Source organism: Natator depressus, chromosome 3 (assembly GCF_965152275.1).
Source record: "Natator depressus isolate rNatDep1 chromosome 3, rNatDep2.hap1, whole genome shotgun sequence".
Classification (NCBI taxonomy): domain Eukaryota; kingdom Metazoa; phylum Chordata; order Testudines; family Cheloniidae; genus Natator; species Natator depressus.
In genome coordinates this window covers 148,636,482-148,658,490 of record NC_134236.1, presented here as the reverse complement: position 1 = coordinate 148,658,490, position 22,009 = coordinate 148,636,482, and the positions used below count along the sequence as shown (strand labels likewise).

General features: G+C 39.2%; 1 protein-coding gene across 1 annotated transcript in view; it reads right to left on the bottom strand.

Annotated features, from left to right (window-relative positions):
- Positions 1-22,009, bottom strand: part of RASGRP3 (RAS guanyl releasing protein 3) — an 88,331-nt gene that overhangs the window by 44,379 nt on the left and 21,943 nt on the right. The window contains exons 2-3 of the mRNA XM_074947079.1: positions 2,648-2,839; positions 640-742 (exon numbers count right to left, since the gene is read on the bottom strand). Coding sequence (XP_074803180.1) covers positions 640-742; positions 2,648-2,717 — 173 coding nt within the window. The 5' untranslated portion in view covers positions 2,718-2,839. The remainder of the gene's footprint in view (positions 1-639; positions 743-2,647; positions 2,840-22,009) is intronic.

The following is a 22,009-nucleotide window of genomic DNA, read 5'->3' as shown; positions in this document are numbered from 1 at the left end:
TTCAGTAACTTTTTTTTTTACTCTGCAGCAGTCTTGTTTGTTTAGAGAGTTTTCACTTTTGTACAGGATAGAGTATTTTTTGTATGTTATTCCTCCAAATTAAAATGTGCTATACCTTGAGATGAGATAACTCACTGAAAAATACAGACACTATTTCCAATTCAGCAATTTGCCATTTGTCTTAGCAAAAACATGCATCTAATACACACTATTTCTGAATATTCTGCTGGACAAATAATTTCCCACCAGTACAGGCTAATCAAGGATATCAGTAGATATTGAATGATTACAGAGGAGATTTTCAAAGGCACAAGTGCCAGGCAAGCAACTCCCATAGAAAGTCAACGGGAGTTAAGTGCCCAACTTCCATTTGTATCTCTGTGTCCTTAAATATTTTTGTACATCTCAAAAGCTAATTCAAAGTACACTGCAGCAGGCTCATAAAAGACCGGATCCAAAGTCTATTGTAATCAGTTGAAAGGATTTCAATGGGCATTGGACCAGACCCATAAATTGATGAAGAGCCTTATATGCTGATGGCACTCCAATACTACTGTTTAATGCACAGATTTTACATGTTATCACAGTTTGTCTTCCAAAGTGCTAATGCTAGGGCTATATGGATCTTTGAAAGGATATATGGAGAGAAGTTTGCCAACCAGTTCTGTGGAAGGCAGATACCACCGGTGCATTAAAAGAACCATTCTTGGCAAATGACTGGTGCCCAAATGTCCTTTATTATCTGTAAAATAGAGACACCATTTTAAGTTAAATGACATGCATTATTCAAGGGCAGAGATCATCCAGTTTCCAGATATCCATGATCTATTACCTCTCTTAAGGGAAGTCAGATGTATTAATATTCAAAATGAAAATATATCTAGTGCATTATTAATTAAAATATCTTCAGAACAGAAACATAACAAGTAAAATGCTCCTCTAGCAGTGAGAGTCAGGAAATTACAATGGTTGTAGCACATCAATTATTAAATAACAGTGTAAAATGAAAGAAAATATATATTACCTTCCTTCCCCAAAACCTTTATTAAATATTACTTAAAAAGTGGCAAAATAGCAATGTTGCTGTTTCAACATGAGTAACTTCTTCAAACTCCAAGTGGAATTTTTTTTAAAAAAGCTTTGAACAAGAGAAAATTGATACCAACTGATTATAACCCATTACCTAAAATGCACCCAAACCCCAGAATTCTAGATTAGTAAAACACTATAATTAGAAGTTCAGTTGGATGTACCTAATTTTGAATTTTCTGATGATCACTTTATCTTGTCATTCATTGATAAAAACTGACCATGACAACCAAATGTCACACTCAAAGGTGTATGTATTGGGAGGGGCTAGCTGGGGAGTGGAGAATAGTTCTTCATTAAATATTCTCTATAACTGGAAAAACAGAGTAAATCAGGACAAAGAGGAAAGGGAACCACACACACATATGATGGACTTCAGTACTCAAAAGAGAAGTGTATGTATGTATTTGGGGGAAAAGGGAAGGAGGAATGATAATTCCAATATGTAAAATGTAGATGGCCTCTGCTATCTCTGGTTAAGTATGCCCTATATGGGATTTGCACCATTTTAGGGCCAGAATTGGCAATTGGATGTGCATGGATGCAGTGGTGTGTCTGTTTAGATTCAGGTGCAGTAACTGGTCCTTAGTGATTTCATCTCTGACAGTGAAAAGCTCTCTCTCTCCAAAATGAAATCAAATTATAACCTTATTCAAACCAAGTGGTCACATGGTCTTTAAATAAAATCATTTTGATTAAGGCCTCGATTCATCAAAGCACTTAAGGCCTAGTACCTTTTAAAGTGGAAAGAGGTGGTGTATATTCATGTTCCATAAAATGAAAGGTCCTAATATGATTATTTGTTTTCTTACTATAACTAGCAATTTGTGAGTTAATATAATTGCTCCTAACCTGAGATGTGGGGTCATTGTTTTGTTTTTTCAGAGGATTAGAATTCATTTCTATATATGACAATCTATAAGAGCATCCAAGTATGTAAATTATATGCTTAGCAACAGGCTCACATAAATGATAGAAAGTTCTATAGGTAATGGTTGATTAAAATGAGAACCTGCAATCATATTTCTACACAATGCATGGGGAAAGCTTCCAGAAGTAGCACTAGATTGAAAAAGATCCAGTGTAAACAACACAGCAAAACAAAAAAATAAATAAATCAGTGTATCTAGAAATATATTCCTATTTCTTTTGTAAAAAATCAGAGGCAAATTCATAAAACAATCCAACTGTACAGTTATCTAATCTTAATACAGACCCACACGTTTAAATCATTCTATCAATCTGTCTTGTGTTAAATGTATTAACTTTTTTGGTATTATGTAATGTATATTATTAAAAATACACAATTTGAACCCATCAGGACAGGAGAGAGACTCTCCCGCCCCCTCACTTAGACAGATGAAAGAATTTTCTTCAAACTTTTCAAGACAAAAGTTTTCCTCTGGGCTAAGAGACAAGCATGGAAAATTTCACAGCAAGAGGAATTTGTTTGCCAAACGAACGATCAGCTGAAAAAGATAATAGCCTGGGTGAGCTTATAATAGTAGTTGAATTTCAAGAACAGCAAGCAATGAAACAAAAGATTGAAGAATCATACCAAACATTTCAATGCAAGTGTTTAAAAGTTCATCTAATGTTGCAGCCTTCCCAAGTGTATTTGACCCCATTGTCCTTTAATCGTTGTCAAAAAATTAGAGTCATTTTCACCGCGTAGAAGAATATCTCCACAGCTACACGGGCCTTATCAATGTATTGCTGGTTGCGTATTTAGCTAGGCTTCATGGAAAATCTGGAGAAAGAAAGCAAAGGAAATGACCACAATAGGACTGTAATGCTGCATTATGAAGACAGAATGTTTACAGTTTAGCGCATCCTTTTGTGGACTGATTTTTTTCCCCTCACACAACATAGAGTAAAAAGAAAAGGAGTACTTGTGGCACCTTAGAGACTAACAAATTTATTTGAGCATAAGCTTTCATGAGCTACAGCTCACTTCAGTCTCTAAGGTGCCACAAGTACTCCTTTTCTTTTTGCGAATACAGACTAACACGGCTGCTACTCTGAAACAACATAGAGTATACATCAAAGATCGCCATGCATTTTTAGTTCATTCCAACTTTTATTTTAAAATATATTGTTCAATTTTTGTCCACTAGTCCAAAAGAAATATGTAGTGATGTTGGAAAACAGAGGTTATACTAAGGCACATGTCATATAATTGATGCACTCTTTTACAGCCCATTTTATTTTCTTTATGCTTGATAACCCACATTTTGTTAGTACTTCAGTTATGTGTAAAACAGAACAGATTATAACAAAAATTGTTTTATCTAGTATTACTGTTTAATAATAGATTTTTAAGGTAATGCATTTATTGATCAGAAACCCACAAAATGATTAATAATTAAGTTTACAGGCACATTCTACAGAGCATACACTAATGTATATGAGGGAGATTTTCAAAGGCACAAAGGGGGAAAAGGTGTCCAGTTCCCTTTGACAGTCAGTCAGAGTTGGGCTCCTAACTGTTCTTTGTAAATCTCTCCTAACAATTTACAAGACCCTGGAGTAGCACTTTCAACACCTACTAAAATGCATTTATTTTAAGGATTGCACATTTTATTATAGATGGCAGATTCCAAATTTCTACAAATCTATCTAGTCAGCCTTTTAAAAAGTCTACAATTAGAGAGCAGAAGGGAGTATTAAATGGTATATAGATTCTCCATAGAATTTCTTGTCAACCTGTATTTCAAATCTCAACTTGTTCTACTTACATAAGTTTCTTTTAAATACAGACATGTAGCGAACAATATGTAGCATATCCAGCCACTTTTCAGAATCTAAACATTGCTGGAATTCTGACAAGTTTCTTTTTAAAGGATGCTACATATTACCTAACTTTTTGACGTTTTGTCAGGTAATTCACTGAACAGGATATATTCTGTACTCCACCCATAGTTGTACACTTTATGGCAACTATCAGATATGACATAGACCACACCCTTAACTCTGCCTCCCTAGGGACAGTATCCTTCCAACACCCTTTTTACCAAACTACCCCACCAAACAGGCTATCCCCGATCTTCCCCACATAAACCCCTTCACCACATTATTATAAAATAACTCTCACTTCACAGAAATGGCAGAAGGTACTGCTAAGAATTCACTAGGAATGAGGCTGTTGAATTCACCATGCAGTTATGTTACAGTAAAGGTCTTAAAAGGAAAATATAAGGCGAAGATTTTCAAAAATATAAGGGGCGCCTAAAGTTAGGCTGTTATATCCCTATCTAGGTACCTAAATAAGTGGCTTAATTTTCCACAGGATCAAGTACTCAACAGTTTTAAACCTCAGTTGACATTTATTCCCACCCCTACCAACTCCCCCACTCCTAAACAAATCTTTTACAAAGGTAAGTTACTGCACTTTAAAATACTGCTTCAGTCACTTCTTTAAAATCACAAAAGTAATCAAGGCACATTTCTTGAGGTGAGTAATATTTGCCTCGTAGAACTGTAGGAAAGCAAGCGATTCAGTCCTGCTTTTCAGTTGGTTAGTGCTGCTTTACATTGTAATAGCCCAAGATGACACAGCTAATTAAAAAAAAATTCAATTATGCTATTGAGAGTGTGAAACAGCAATAGCTAATGTCCCCATGTTAATTTCACTGAGGTTTTTCTACTATGGCATCTACTTATATGCCCTCATCATCACAGTATCTAAGCTCCTCACATTCAGTAATGAATTTTTATCCTTACAACACCTATGAGATAAATAGTTTCCATTTTTACAGACGAAGAACATGGTAGACTAAGCGACTTGGACAAGGTACATGTCTGTGGCTGAGCCAAGAACTGAACCCCAGTCTTGAGTTCCAGTCCAGTGCCCTAACAATTAGATCACCCTTCCTATTCATTATCACCATTTGTATTATGTAGAAACCTCAGATTAAATAATATTGCTACATTATTGAAAGATTTCCTATCACCATGGTATCAAAGTGCTATCCCACAATTAAAGATAGTTTTGTGGTAACAATGCCCAGTGCTAAACAGCAACAAGAATACTCAGTGCTATATAATTACAAACATTCAAGATTCATAGACTTCTAATGGAAATTCCACATTCCCAGGCGTGACCCTGTAAGGTGTCAAGTGCTAAGTATTTTCAGTTACCATTGGCTTCAAACGGAAGTTGAAGGTGCTCAGTCCCAGTATTTGGGCAGGGACTGGAAGCATAATTATTTTTATGTAACCCAAAGTGTTACCTAGACAGACTTTCCAAAAGGTTAAAAAAAATTAAAGGGACAGGACAAGAGAAGGTAGAGATTCAGGAGGAATGCAATCAGGTCATCAGACATAGTACGTGGTGTGAATTTTTAGGGTACTTATTTGGAAAGCAACATATTACATTCATAAAGCTCATGCTCTGTTCCAAGCTATATGTATCATTCCCAGAACAAACAAAAAAAATCTTCATTGAGCGAGAATTCGAGTTACAAATATAAAATCTTAAATGGAACCTCATTTGAGTGTATTTCAAAACAACAGAAAGGCTGGAAATGTAGAGTTATGGTTCTGGTAACAGCATTAATGCTTACCATGTGACCCTGCCCGCTAACACAGGAATATCATAGAACAACATCTTTACAAACTTTTTAACATAATTGCCTACAAAGGAAATTGGCCTAGATTCTAGACACACATTGATGCCTATTACTCCTTCATGGAGAGCTAGTAAGTTTTACCCTTCAAATTTTGATCCTTAGCGTTCTTTTGAGAAATGAAAGACACCTGGAAGAGTGCAGGCACCTCTTAAGAGTTTGAGAGGACACTGTGGGTAATGTGCAACCTTAACTTTTAGCGGCGTGAAAATATAATATGTTCTGGATTGCAGTCTTTCAGTTCATAGGGAGCAAAATCAGAGAGGAGTTTTGCCAATGAGTATTTTTAAAAACAACTTTTTCCTCACTGGCAAGATGAAATGGCAATATTTTAATTGCATCAGAGAGTGTGCTAGGAGGTTCCAAATACAGATGAGAGACAAAATCCCTGCCCCAAGCATCTTCCCAATTTAGTTCTGAAATGACACAAGGAGACGGGGTAATGAAACAGCAGTTACAGTAAGGGTAGGGGAGTACAGACAAAGGCAACTCCAATAAGATTATATTGTTACTCAGCAAGGCTAGCTTATCCCATGACGGGTTGTTTTTTTTTGGTCTTATCATAGAAATGCAATAAAAGTCATAGCTGGTTAATCATAGGTTTAGAAGAAGATAATAAAAAAGTAATTAATAACTGTCCATCGGACACAGGTAGCAACACCTTGTAAATAACCTTACTGTAATTCTCTGGGGCTGTCCCCTCTAAATTCTTAACAAGTTTGTTTCAAAGGAGATAATTTACTCCAAATTTTACAGTGCACCCAGTGTTTACTGGGACAGGATCTTAAGAGCTTAGCTGGAGCTGAGTGAACACTCAGCCAGCATACTAGACACTCAGACAGCATAGATACAATTGACATAGTTATGTACCTCACTACCAATTCTCAGTGCTTTGTTTTAAGGTGCTACTTGTAACTTGGGACACAATACTAATATTTCTGGGGACTGAGTCATAGTGTAAAATATGTTATGTTTGTCTGTTGACACATCACCTTTCTGGATAGATGTTGCTATTCAGAAGTGCTGTTTCTGGGAAGGGAGAAAGGTCTATGGCGACATAGGGATTGGTAGGAAGTCATAATGAATTAAGTTATCTATCCTTGATCCCACATATGCAGGAAGTTGAAGTCCCACATATGCAGAAACTAATCAGTTTGCATTATCTCTAATATTTTTGTGGCACAGCTAAATATTCTGTTCTGTGATTGTAATATTATTGGAAGTTATTTATATGGTGGTGTTATGGTCTGGCTAGTTCTGTTTAAATGAACGTACAGGTAGCGAGCTCTTGAGATAAATGCTGTGACAGAGTTCTTTTTAGAAACAGAGTATATTGCCAGTACAACAGGTGATCTTTTTCATACTTGTTGAATCACTCTCATAAGTGCTAGCACAAACAAACAAAAACATTACATGTTGTGAACACAATGTACATTTAAACTTTAACAACTTAAGTCATGGCTACTGTTGTCAGTAGTAAAATCAAAAGACATCTTCACTGCAAGAGGCTACTAAGAGGTGGTCTACATACACAAGTTATAGCTGTTTACCTTAAATTAGTTTAAAATTTGATTTAGTCAAACCAGTGCAAACCCCCTATGAGGGCACTCATATTGGTTTAAAACTGGTTATATTGGTTAGAGATGCACTAAACCAATAGGACAGGTTTAAATAGATTTCAGAATGTCTAGACACAAAAAGTTACATTTAAACTACCCCCTTACTTAAACTGGCACAATTGTATGTGCAGAATTTTCCCTGCAAATGAAGTAAAGTAGCCTATTTTTCTTCTGCCTAGTGACAGAGACACAGATGAACATTCCAGCTCTGACATTCAAGCACCTCAGTGGTTCTTGGTTCACCCATAAACTTCAGGGAGGAAATATGAAGGAGACATTCTTTACAAGGTTAAGGCATTCTTTGTTTGTTTTTTTTCCCAGTAAACCATTTTCTAAAAGAAAAGGTATACTCTTATTAACAGGAACTTCAGCCACATGATTGCTCAAGGGAAAGACAAAAAGCTGAGTGCAAGCAGCAGAACAGGGAAATTTAATAGCAGCAGAAAGCACAAGAGAGCTCAGAAGAAATTAAAAATCTGAAGAGAAGTTGCCTATAGAATATCCTCTATATTTTTACTCTTTTCCTCTATATCTGTCATGTCTATTTAAATTGTAAACTCTTCAGGAGAGGGACTGTCTACGGCTCTGTGTACAGCACTCGCACAATGGGGTCCCAATTCTTGATTGGTTCCTAGGCACTATTGTAAACAAACATGACTACTAATAAATAAATAAGAAGAGGGAAGAGCACATGGGCAAGGTAAATGCTGTACCTTTAAATTCATGGTGGGAAAGGGCAAATAAGCCATCTGTTTGGACCACAGTTAATACAGGCAGTAGGATGGGCAAGTCATTGTTCTAGATGTTTTCCCTCTCCACTAGAGAGCTTTTCACAAGCCTTTAAGTTTACATGTAAGTGGTCAGTACTTTTACTTATTACAATGTAGATAACTATATTTTTACTTCAAATTGCTTGCATTAGCAAAGTATTGAAACTCCTCCACAGAGTGTTTAAGAATTGATCATATTAGCCTCACTAACCACAACTGAAATCATTGACATCCTCCAAAGTTATTAAAAATGGTATAGGCCCAGTTCAGATGCTGCAGAGCTTTGTTCAACATTTATTGCATTCACTGAACAAGGGAATACCTATGTCCAAAAGACCTTGTTGTAAGTGAAACCAGATACTGTGGAATCTTTTATAGTGAACTCTGATCCAGCAATACTGTACCAAATACAGTACTGTACTGTACTAGGACCAAAACCTAGTTTGGAACAAGGAAGGACTGCAGAAGGCCGTAAACACAGTGGAACCTCCATCTTTTAGCAGCATGGGGAGGGTAGGGTTCAGAGAAGCCATGCAGGGGGAACTTTGCACACCACAGTGCTCCATGGTAGCGTTCACAGGGAGGAGGACAGTGATGTGGCTAATTGATCCAGGACTGGTCAGTACTGCCAAGTCCTCTAACAAGAGATGCTACTGTATCCAACAGGCTGCATAAGCAACTGCAGAGCTGCTCCACAGCTTAGGGTTCTGGACAAAGGATTCCCTCTGCCCCTTTGAGCTCCCCTACCCAAAACTGGTTTAGAACCAAATATGTCGACCAGTTAGACTCTGAGCATGTGGGCAAGACGCATCAGGCAGATACCTGGGAAAGAATTACCTGTAGTAACTCAGAGCCCTCCCTACCTAGAGTTCCATCTCCAGCACTGGGGATTTTTGCTATTGGCAGTTGCCGATGGGCCACATGCCATTGTAGGCAGTTCCATCATACCATTCCCTCCATAAACTTATCAAGCTCAGCCTTGAAGCCAGTTAGGGTTTTTGCCCTCACTGCTCCTCTTGGCAGGCTGTTCCAGAACATCACTCTTCTGATGGTTACAACCCTTTGCCTAATTTCAAGCCTAAACTTTTGATGGCCAGTTTATATCCATTTGTTTTTGTGTCCACATTGGCGCATAGCTCCTCTCCCTCCCTGGTATTTATCCATATATTTATAGAGAGCAATCATATCTCCTCTCAACCTTGGTTTGGTTAGGCTAAACAAGCCAAGTTCTTTAAGGTAGGTTTTCCATTCCTTGGATCATTGTAACAGCCCTTCTCTGCACCTGTTCCTGTTTGAATTAATCTTTCATAAACATGGGAGACCAGAATTTCACACGGTAGTCCAGATGAGGTTGCATCAGTGCTCTGTATAATGGTACTAACACTTCCCTGTCTCTACTGGAAATACCTCACCTGATACATCCTAGGACTGCATTAGCCTTTCTCATGGCCGCATCACACTGGCATCTCATAGTCATCCTGTGATCAACCAATATACCAAGATCTGAAACCTCCAACTGATAAGTGCCCAGCCTATAGCAAAAATTCTTGTTGTTAGTCCCTAAATGCATGACCTTGCACTGTGCACTATTAAATTTAATCCCATTTTTATTACTCCAGTTTAAAAGGTTGTCCAGATCTTCTTGTATGAAATTCTGGTCCTCCTCCGTATTGGCTATACCTCCCAACTTTGTGTCATCTGCAAATTTTATTACTTACACTCAGTTTGTGCACCAAAGTCAGTAATAAAAATGTTAAGATTGATCCCAAGACTGATACCTGAGGAATTCCACTAGTAACCTCCCTCCAGCATAACAGTTCACTTTTCAGTAGGACCCATTGTACTCGCCCCTTTAACCATTTCCTTATCCACCTTTCAAGTCTCATATTAATCCCCATCTTCTCCAATTCCCCACATGGAACTGTATCAAATGCCCTACTGAAATCCAGGTAGATTAGATCTACTGCACTTCCTTTGTCTAAAACAGAGGTGGGCAAACTATGGCCCACGGGCCACATCTGGCCTGCAGGACAATCCTGCCCGGCCCCTGAGCTCCAGCTGGGGAGGCTAGGCCCCGGCCCCTCCCCCGCTGTCCTCCCTCCCCCGCAGCCTGAGCGTGCTGCACCGCCAGCGCTCTGGCTCGCTGCTCTTGCCGGGCAGCGTGGCGGCATGGCTGGCTCCAGCACGGTAAGGGGGCGGGGAACGGGGGGTTCCGGCAGTCAGGGAGCAGGGGACAGTTGGATGGTGTGGAGGTTTGGGGGGGGGGGCGGTCAGGGTCAGGCCCTCCATATAGTTTTGCAACCCTGATGTGGCCCTCGGGCCAAAAAGTTTGCCAAAAAGTTTGGTCTAAAAAGTCAGTTATGTTCTCAAAAGAGATCAGGTTGGTCTGGCACGATCTACCTTTTGTAAAACCATGTTGTATTTTATCCCAATTCCCGTTCACCTCTCTGTCCTTACCTACTTTTGCTTTCAGAACTTGTTTTTCAAAAAAGTCTCCCATAATCACACAATTCCTAATAGTATTTATTTCATTAAAAACACAAAAAGAGGTCTCTGTCCATATCCAGACTGGATCCTGGTGGTCTGTAACACATCACAAGCACTGTATCGGGGAGCCTCTAGTAGCTTTCTTCACCAAAGTGATTCTGGCCCAGACTCTGTCTTATCCATTTCATCACTTCTAATTTCTTTACTGTCTACCTCAGCGGATCTCAAACTTTAGCAACAGAAGGACCCCCATTTTGATTTAAAATTTTTCATGGCCACCAAACCGCCACGCTAATTCAGAACAGTTTTTTTGCATAATTAAGGTCTCTAGAAATGGCTGAACTAGAGTATATTTTAATAGAAGTAAATAGAAGTAAATAGAAGTAAAACCAGAAACAATCATCATGATTTGTAAATACAATCTCTATGGTGAGGGGTGATCATGTGCCTATTTTTCCTTTTGGCTCCAATTACTTCATATATATTACACCTATAATTCTGTCTCTGAAATGCACATTTAGTTTCAGATACATTTGTGGCCTCCTACTGTAAAGAAGATAGCTTTCGCTACTGCTGACCATAAAACGTTACATCACTCATCTTCTCTCTTGTGACTGTGTGCCGTGCGAAGGTCAGGTTCAGAAATACTTTAACCATGCGTAAGCAACACAAGAGGCAGTTAGACTGGGGGTGACAGCAAGAGACTTTCAAAGCCCAAGAGGGTAGGAAGGCAGGTGCCTGAGAAAAAGGGGGCTGTACAAAAAATGGGGGCACAGGGTAAGGATGCTTACATGTCATAACAGCCAAGCAAGGAGAAAGAGCTATTCTGAGCTATTATGCTTGATCCTTTACCTTTGATGACCACAGAGAAAGGCTCTCATACAAATGCTCCTTCCCCAAGCAGGAGGGGAGCAAAGACCGGCCCTTCAGGACTGATACATAGTACCCTCTCTGCTTCCTGGCAGCAGTGTTCCACTTAATCAATAAAAGCTAATCTTTAAAGAGCCCCTAGAGTTTCAAATTATGCATTAAATTACAGAGGCCATGTAGAGGGACATGACATCAAAGCCAAATGCCTGACATCTGGCAGATCTGCTGTGGGACCCTGGGAACTCATGCAAATTCACTTGAGTGTGCAATGGACAGCAACCACAGAAATTGGCACTTGTGCAAAGTCAGGATTTTGCATTTGCACAAAGCATCGATGGCTCATAATTCACACATGAATGGCCCAACAGGAAAGTAGGCAGAAACCTGTGTATGAATTAGAATTGGGAGGATTCGACAAGTCATTCTTTTAATAAATCTGGCCCACAGACGCTGAACATCAAAACACATGAAGAGCCTTCCTTCCTAGTCTATTTTTTGTGCAAGCTTCCCTAGGGAAGGGGAGTGAAACAATGGCAGACTTACAGTTTCTGAACAATGATGCAGGGAGAATATTTTTAAAACTGTATATAAATGGTGTTGTTTGAAACCAAACATTTCAAATGTTCTTAAAATATTAATTCTTTCCTGAAGAAATGGTATTATTCATGGTGAGGCAGAAAAGACACCCCACTTTTTTTTTCATTAGTTAGTTTGATCAGATTTAGATACATATTTTGTTTTGTTTCCTCCCAAATAAGAATCAGCTGATTAAGCCCCATTCCCTTGACAACAGGTGTCATGGGAGACAAACTGATCAGTACAATAACATAAAGACAGACAAGTTTCCAGTGCTATTTATAACATTCTGAAATCAAGTTGACAGAGTAAAGAATTAGAAGACACAGCATCAATGCAGTTCCTTCCCTCTGCCTACTGCTAAAAATTAATGTATATATCTAAGCTACTGGCACACAGCAAGCATTATTAATAAACAGTATACATATCACCCTGATAATATTATGAAGGTTACAACAGTGGACTTGTTAAGGATTTAAAACCCTATTTTGCAAACTTTACTAGTTACAACAGATTTTCCTCCTCCCATTAGAAGAGTTATGACAATGAAATGCAAGGTTATTTGAGTAGGGACTAAAAACAAAAAGAATAGCACAACTACCCCCAAAAGGGGAGGGGTGTGTGTGTTTTAAAAGAAGAAAACCCTTTTCCACTGCAGGAAGGAAAAAACCAACGTATTACAAACACTCACTAGAGAACAATACTTAAGCATACAGTACATCAAACAAGAATGGGAAATTTGACCTTCTTTGCCTTGACTTGTAGGGGTTCCTTCCTAAAACAGACGCTTAACTAACAACTATTCCAACACAGGCCCAGTTCCACAAGAACAACAACATATACGGCAATAGATCTCATGAAAATATAAAGCATCATTGGTCTATCCAGTTGGTTTTCACAATGTTTGTTTACTAACGTACATCACTAGAAGTCTGTAAAACAAGGGGAGAGAAAAGAACAATATTTACAGCCCAAGCTATTTTCTCCTGAAAAAAGTCTGTGGGGGATATTAGAGATATGTATTTTTTGCAGATTTCGTGCCTGCAATATTCTTTTAGCTTTGTCATTCTGTGACAACTTCAGTATATAAATTACTCTACCTGTAACATACCAGAGTTTTATATTCGACTAAGGATTTGGCTGCACTAGAAATTTTTAATCCTGAGTTAAACAGATTGCCAATTAATCTGAGGTAGTTAACACCTTTGTACAGGCTTGTGCGGGCTCTCCCCAAACATTTGTAGACTGGACCATAACTCCCTGACCAGCCTAATTAATTCATGTATGTGGGTGAAGGGCACTGGTAAGAGATTTTACCCTCCTCTTTAGCATGAGAGCATTAGTGTCTCTTGAATTGATTATTTTAATCAGAAATTTTGGAAAGGTTTGTTTGGTCACCTGACAGAGTATCTGCAGTGGTAATTTGGAAATATATCAGTTCAACTATTGTGTGAAAACCTGACTGCATTCTGTGTAGAGAAAATCCCAGGTGAAAAAGGAGCTCAGATTAGAAGAGGAAATTAAAGCGTGGGAGGAATTAGAGTCTGTGACAACAGGAAAGGTTTGATTTAGAAATCATGGGCTAGATTTTTTTTTTTTAAAGACGTTACAACCATACTTTCAAATATTGAGCACCCAATAGCAGGGCCAGATTTTCAAAATAACTTCCCTTCCATTCAGACACATTTACAGTATAGCAGTGTCAACAGTAGCAACTGCACCAATTTTATTCTATGCATGGAATCCATGAAGCTACTTGACACCTAAATCCCATTTTTGGCACTTAAGTCCCCCACTGCGATCCCATCACATCCTGTAGGTGCCTAAACTTACTTCGTGCCTAAATTTCTCACAGTAAAAATTCCCTTGGTGCCTACATTTTTGCCTCTAGACATATGCTGAGCTGTCTCTTTCCAAGCTTCCCAGATGCCCATCTCCCACCTGAGTGCCAGAGCAATTTACAACCCGGGGGAAGGCAGGTGTTCAGCCACCTAACTTATCCAGGGGCCCGATCCAGTATGCATGCTCAGAGAGCACATACAGCTTAGGTCCCATTCAAAATCTGGCTGGGAGGAGTTGGTGCTGCCACTCACCTTATAAAACTTTTAGCCTGGGAGGAGGAAGACCCAGGTTCAATTCTCTCCTCTCTGCTTGAGAGGGTGGAAGGATTTGAACCCATGGTCTCCTGCCCCGCAGGTGGGTGCCCAAATTACTGGATTAGAGATGGTGTCTCTCTCCCCCAAAGGTCAGCATCAATAGGAGAGACTGGGGGAGACTGAGGCAGGAGCCTAACTCTCTCCTATAAGAAACTATGTAGGTCCCTAAGCCAGGAGAGGGGTTCCCATTTGTGGATTGCCAGCAGAGCTAGGTGTCTCCCTGCAGCCTGGATTTAGGAACCTATCTCTGAGAAAGGGGCAGGGCATAACACATCAGCATCTCCCCCTGGCTTCTCTTAGGCAGGGAGCCACCTAGCATTCCGGCATTTGTGGATCCCCTTCTCAGTGTCTGCCTCTCCCCATTCGTTGTATAGGGAGCCTAGGTACCCAAATCAGGCTTTTGGAAGTAGTTTGCTGTTCCTGTGATTTTCTAGGTACCTATAAACGAGGCACCATAATGCTCAGCACCACATTGCCAAAATTCTTTTGCGGATTCGATCCTATCAGTTTCTAAACTGGATTAGTTCAATCAGTACAAAACTGTACTGCCCTCTAGCACAGATTTTTGAAAAGCGCTCAGCCTCCAGTTGTTTCCATTGGGACACATAGCCAGGTTTCAAAAGAGCTCTGGTTTCTGAATTTATTTGAAAATCTTGCCTTTATTTTGGTACCTACCTGGGAGCTGAGCTCCTTTGAAAAGATGACCCAGTAAGCCATAAATTAGCTGTTGAAAAAATGAAAACAACTTTCACAAAGCCTCTTCCTGGGGTGTTTAAAAATAATTAAGGCTTGATCAGATATGGTGATTGTCAAGTTTTAAAATAAAGTGTTGTCACTGAAGGAAGCGTCCTAAGCATTGGGATAAAAGGACTGGTGAAGATAGAAAGAGGGAATGTTTCCTAAGAATGAGAAATAATAGTGAGGCTTAAAGACAACACTAAGAAGAGACTTATAAGAAGTCTGGAAACTGTAGTTACTCCAGAAAATAGGCTATTGTGAATTTCACAGGTAAGAGTGAGTGTTTGTGCTAAAATGAGCAAGAGGTCTCTAGTAACTGAGGGGGTTATTAGACTCTTAAGGAAGCCACCTGATAAGCAGTACAGTAAGCCCAGAAGTTAAGTGGTTATTCTGATCAGGATTGTAGTTCAGTATAGTGATAAAGCCTCTACAAATTCTAGAAGGCTAGCTAAATGATCTAGTTCCCAATCCCGCAAACACTTACACATGTAATTAATCCCACTGAATTCAGTGGGGCTGCTGATGTGCATAAAGTTGAGCGTGTATGAAAGTCACTGCAGGATCATGGCCTTACTCTGAGGGCTATGATGTAGTACGGCCAACTTAAACACTTCAGAAGCAAGAGTAAGTCCCCTTCCCCCAAAATCACAAGATTGGCTTAAAACCATGAGAATTAAAAAAATAAAAAAAGTTCTTTTTCTGAGCCTTTAGGTCACACTTGGGTCATGTTTCCAAGCTTTTATCTGCAACTAAGAGCTGGAAACTTTCATTTAAAAAAAAATAGTAAGCTGAGATCTCAAGCACTCTCTTGCTTCTGCAGCTGAGGCTTTAAGGAAAACATCAAGTGTTGTGAGAGCTGGCACCAATGGCTTGGGGCAGAGAGGAGTTAAATATTGGCCTTCAGGAGCTGATTGATAAAATTAATGAGGCGATGAGAGAGTTATGAACTATGGTGAGCAAATCTCTAAGACTCATGTATAATGCTGGCTGTTTCAGGAGGATATAGTTATATGCAATGTTGCTGTATCAATGTTGGTCCCATGATATCAGAGACAAGATATAACCTCACACATCCTGTCGCTGATATTCGAGTTAGTGAGCTGGAATTCTTAACTGTGGAAAAGCCATTTCTTTATATAAAATGTAGGGGGATGCCAAGAATATGGTATAATAGCAAGAGAACGGAGTGTAACCTGTAGCTCAAGACCCCTGCATTAGAGCAAGTAACATGTTCAGCAATCTATCCGCCAGAGTCAGACATCTGGCATGCCTCTAAGCTATCCATAGATACACATTTTTAATGCTGCTTTTACATTTAGTGTATGAGAAAAAACAGAAAATATTTGTTGCATGTCAGAATACATGCCTGTTTTACTTCGGCATATATAACTTCCACTACTAAAGTCTGCTCATTGGCCTGTAACACTGAAAATCAGCTGTCTGCTTACAATAAGTGATGAGCTCTCTCGCTAATGAAAAATCCATGTTTCTCTGGCAGAACCTAGCTGGGAGCTGCTATTTCATGCATTCTTCCGGCTGCCATGCTCTTTGCTCTCCCCCACCCTCCTTCCCCCCTACTAGGTCTGTGCTTCACATAGTGAAGCATCACCTCTTACTATAGGAGCTTCAGGGGGAAGCAAATGCATCACCACTAGAAGGAGAAAGGCTGAGGTATAGTTATATACATATATACTGGTATAGTTAAAGCAGTACAACTTTTGTGGTATATCCACATCTGAGAGTACACCAGAGACTTCTGAACTACCAATATCAATGAACCATTCATGCTTATTTAAGGCAAAGTGGTTGTTTTCAGTTTGTAATAGAAAAATATACCAAATCTGGACCAGAAGAGCTCAGGTGCTTGAGTTTAACACTGACTAATAACTTGGGCAGATTCTTCAGACTTTGGAGCAGTCTTCCCTCAGCTGTGAAATTCCATATAATTAACCAAAAAGAAATGAAAGCTCAGAGATGGGCGTGTACAGTGTAGAAACAGTCAAACCAAAATATTTTTATTTGAATGTGGTCAGAGAACACAGTAGAAGGGGAGTAGTGCTTCAGAGAAGTGAGACACCAGATGTCCACCAAAACAATCAGAGTAATTCTCAGAGGAAGGTGTATTTTCTGATGAGCCACCAACTTCAGAGCTATGGGTATTTCCACACTCCCACACACTGACCCCCAACCTGAATACACTTATACATATGCTTAACTTTTCACATGGAAGCAGTCCCATGGAAGTCCTACTCATGCCTGAAGTTCAGCAGGAATGCACTTACTTGATTTTCTTGAACCTTTCCTAAAGTTTCATTTCTCTCTAAATTTAAAATCAGATAAAAAACTATGTAGAGGCTATAGACTGGATTTTGAATTCAGTGAAAAAAATCTGGAGTTCGTTCATTAATTTCAAGAGACTTGTCTAGATTTATGTGAATGTACATGAGATCAGAATCAGGTCATTATGTTTTAAGACTTCCATGCCTTTAATATGTGTTTTATAACTATTGCTGTCTGATCTTTAAGAATTATACAGCCACAGCTGCAATTAGTAACAAGGTCTGAGGTCTGGAACTGCCTGAATCCCTAAATGCTATTGACTGAACACTCAAAATAACTTTTATAAAAAGTTAAAAAAAATTCTTATACTGTAAACATTTATTTTTGCTAAGCTAGCACTATACTACTGGACACCAAATACTGCACTGTTCACCAAATACGTTGCCATGAACTGCTGTCTAAAATAAAGGGCTAACTTGAAAATACAGCACTTATATTCAACAGTGGAAAAATCAAAACATCATAATACAGATTTACTAGCAGAGGAACAATTAATTTTAAAGGTACTTGGGTAACTTTTTGTAGCCAGATCAAGACAATTTTGGGAAAAAGTCAAGCAAACCCCCACAGCATGTTCAAATCTAGTTTCCTTTCTTTATCTGGGGATTTTCTAGGAGCTGCCCTGTTTACAATAGCATTTTCAGTGAAAGGATGGGTGAAGCTGTATTCGCTGTTTGGTTAGTTTGTAAAGCAGCAAATGCTTGTCCAGAGATCTGTAAAAGCAAATTTTTAATTTCCACTTATTTGTATTTGACCTTCAATATTGATTTTTAGTTTAATAAGAATACATAAAAATGTTTTCTAAACTCTATTAATCATGAAAAGTAATAGTAAAATCATATAGTAGGAAACTGCTAAAGTTCTGTGAGATAGGAGCATGTGCATGGTTTCTAAAGATGGACAAGGATGCCATCCTGCTAACAGAATCTGTTCTGTCTCCTCTCAGTAGAACCCAGTGTAAAGTAATTACACACTTTCCACGAAGTGGCACCAATATCATTCCTGTAATTACTACTATGTAACCAAAAAAAGACTCCATGGATTGTTCGTCAGTCAGGTCTTGATCCTACCAAGTGGTGAGCAGCTTCTGTGAGGTACTGAGCAGCCTCTATTTCTTTTGTAATTAATGGGAGATGCAGGTGGTCAGCACATCTGAGGACTGGGCCTTTACATCCTGGTCATGCAAAGACTTGACAACGGTTAGGCTGTTAGTGTGTAGACACCACTGCCTGTCATGCTAATCAATACTCGTTATTTCCTTGTTCTTCCCCCCACATCTGTCTACATCCATCTGTTGTGTCTTCTACTTGGAGTGTAAACCCTTTGTGGGCAGGGACAATGTTTTCATTCGGTGTTTGAACTGCACCTAGTATAGTGAGGTTCTGGTCCAGGATGAGGTCCCCTCACTGCTATGATAATAAAAATAAACACATGCTCAACTTTACACAAGAGTAGTCCCATTGACTTCAATGAAATCAATGGGACCACTATGCATAAAGCTGAGTGCATACTTCAGTTTTTGCAGAATCAGGTCCTTGATGGTAAGACTTCCCTAGTGCACAGATCTTAACTTCCAATTGTCTGTAATGTGCTCGACAGTCATACGGTACTTCATGAATAGCAGCAGTAAGTATCCTCACAATTACAGTAGCATTCACAGAAACTCATCAGAAAGGCCAAGAACTGAATAGTCTGAAGACTGCAATACCCTCTCATCCTTCAAAGCACATGGTCATTGCTTAAAAAACAACAAAGTGAACTTGAGATAAGGGTTGAAACAAAATAGCAGCATGGAGAACTTTGGGCTGTCATTCCTCATGTTTTCTCTGTTCTGTGGATAGAGGATTTGAGTACCTAGTTCTATCAGTCACTCATTTTCCTTGAGCACTAAGTTGTATTTATAATGAAAAGATTAAAAAAAAATAAAATAAAGGTACATTACAGATTAAGGCTAAACAACACTGATTACCTGTGTGTGTATAGTTTAGAACTTTTAGTTTTGTTTTCAATCTCATTGTATAAATCTGCAAAATTTAGATGATCTTAACAGGAAATATACACAGTGGGGAGATTTTCAAAGGCACAAACTGTGTGCCTACAGTATAGTGAAATAGTTACTTCATTGCTGTTTTTTCAGAAATAACTCTCCGGTATCTGCAGATTATCTTGGCACGGAGTAGTTACATCATTTTCACCATGTAATAATCACCAGTGCCAGAGTCTGTTTTATAGAGCAGACTCTTTATGCTACTGACTGCACAGAGAAGCCCAAAAGGGGCTAGAATTAGCCCCACAGAATATTCTGATAGTCTGAAGGTTCTCCAGCTAGCACAGAGCAGGTATAACAGCTTTTTGCCAGCCCCCCACCCGCCTCCCACTGTTCCTGGCATAGTGGGTGGGTCAGGTTTGGGGAAGGGCCAGAGAACAGAAGGATGGGGTGTGGCTGACGTACTTTGTGCTCCACTTAGTCTGTGCTAGTGTTATAGCCAATAAAAAAAAAAAGACATTTGGAAACTGGTGGAATTTCAAGCAGCCCTGATTTTTTCAGCTTTCACATAGGTGAAGAATACCCGCCAGTTTGTGGTGAGATAATATATGGAAAGCAGTTCTCATCCCAGCCTACCACCTCCCACTCCCAAAATACCCCTCTCTACCATAGGGTGAGGGAAAGGGCAGAGGTTGTACTCCAGTATATTACTACCTCTTCTGGGGGCACTGGGCAAGAATGTGCTGATTTTCTCCTTCCCCACCTTGTGGTCTTTTTCATGGTGCTGTAGAGCTCGAACCCTTTCAATATGACAGAGATGCTTTCTGGAGGATTTCAGGCTTAACCTTAGCATTCAAAATAACATCCTTCATCCAACTTTTTTAACTTGCCTCGTAATGTGGTTAATTTAACATGTTCCTCACAAGTATACAATAAAGACTAAAATCTTGCACACACTGGACTCTTCATGGCTCTAATCATAACCAATGGCATTCAACTGGCAACACCATAAAGTGGTTAAAAGAAAAGATGTCAGAGCTAAATAAATAGTTTCCTGCTTTGCAAGTCAAAATCTTTGGACCTGTTGGCAAGCTGGCATCAGAATAATTGTTCCGCCCATCTTTGTAGGACAATAAAGGTTCAAAAGCTAGCTGGTGTTTGCATTTGACATAACTCTGAAATTGCCTTCTGACTTTATATCCATCATCTTGGACAAGATTCCACTGCTCTCCACACTCACCCCTTTTCACCTTCCTCTGAAGCATCTGGTACAGATCAACTCTCTTGGGAGGATACCAGACTCAATGGCCCATTGATTTGTTCCAATATGGCAATTCCTATGTCCCAGGCCTAAATAATAGCTGGTTGTGGTGTAAAAATTCATCTATTTTACAGTGTGTATTGTAACACTTATGTTTCTTGCACATTTCAGACCAATACACAGTGATCCTGGAATGTTAGGACACAAGTTATCAGGAAGTGAAAGAAACTTAAAGAATCCAAATATAAATTGGATTCTGAAGGCCACAGATATTTAGGAGGCTTGGTGGTCCCTGTTTTTTGGCAGGATTGCACACGTCTATTATCTAGAATTGTCAATCAGTGAAGCCTTTATTGGCTCATCTTATGCTTTCCTCCCTGTATCTATCTATCTGCCTGTTTCTATTTTTTTCCTTTCTAAAAATCCAGTCTCATTCATCAGCATACAACACAGAGTAACATCAGTCACAAGTAACTCTTTAAAGCTGGATTGCATTGTTTTGATGGAATTCCTTTGTAGATTTTCAACATTAATATTGTAAAGTCAAATATAATAATGACAGTACTCCCCCTTTGTGCCCTAATCCACTTCAGAGTTCTGTTTGGAGGTCAACAGAGAACAGAAAACACATGGACCATAAACAACCTTTCCATATCACCATCCTAGTAAACAAACAGCCTTTTCTCTTGCTAGAACTAGGGCAAAACAAGATACCCGTTTCATTTCTGCAACAGCGAACAATGTTGTTACTAACAAAGGGTCCAGAAAAATATAGACATTCTCAACACGAATGACTGTTTATCAGTGAGGTGACAAAATATGCCTCGCCCTTAAGTGTTTTTGCAAGAAGTCTAAAATGAAAATAGGAAAGCGCTGGCAATTAAAAAAACAACAAGGAAAATCACTTACTGTACTTGGTTCTGCAGAGGTATTCAACACAAACATCACCCTTCCTTGTCCAACTGCCAAGTGCTAAAGCATGAAATGAGCAGCTGTTTCCTTCAAGCTGGGGCTGTGTGTCTTAACTAGTCACATGCCCTTTCTGATAAATCTCACTGCTGTGCCAGGAGGTCAGAATCTGAAGATCATTATTCTCCTTATTAGAAAACCTTTTCATAACAGCAGTCTTTGCTAAAACATTTGACTGGAACGTGGGGAAATGTGCTCCAAGACTAATTTATTTTTTTTTAAACTTGACAAACAGTAGATAAGCCTTAAGCCAAGGCAGGGGCAGCTCAAATGGAAAGTTAAACGCATCCGTGGTGGTCATTCAGTTTTGTTTCTCACCTTCCATGGTTCTGTATTTTAATTTGGCCTTAATGCCGGGAGCAGGATAATCCAAATGTTGTGTGGCACTAATCTCCCCTTCAAACAATGCTATGCCAAGCTTCCAAAGACCATGCACATTTAAGCTGAGCACAACCCTAAAGTTGGTTTGGGAATAGTTGGATTTCGTGGGAAGCATGGTATCTTTGATACTCAGATGTC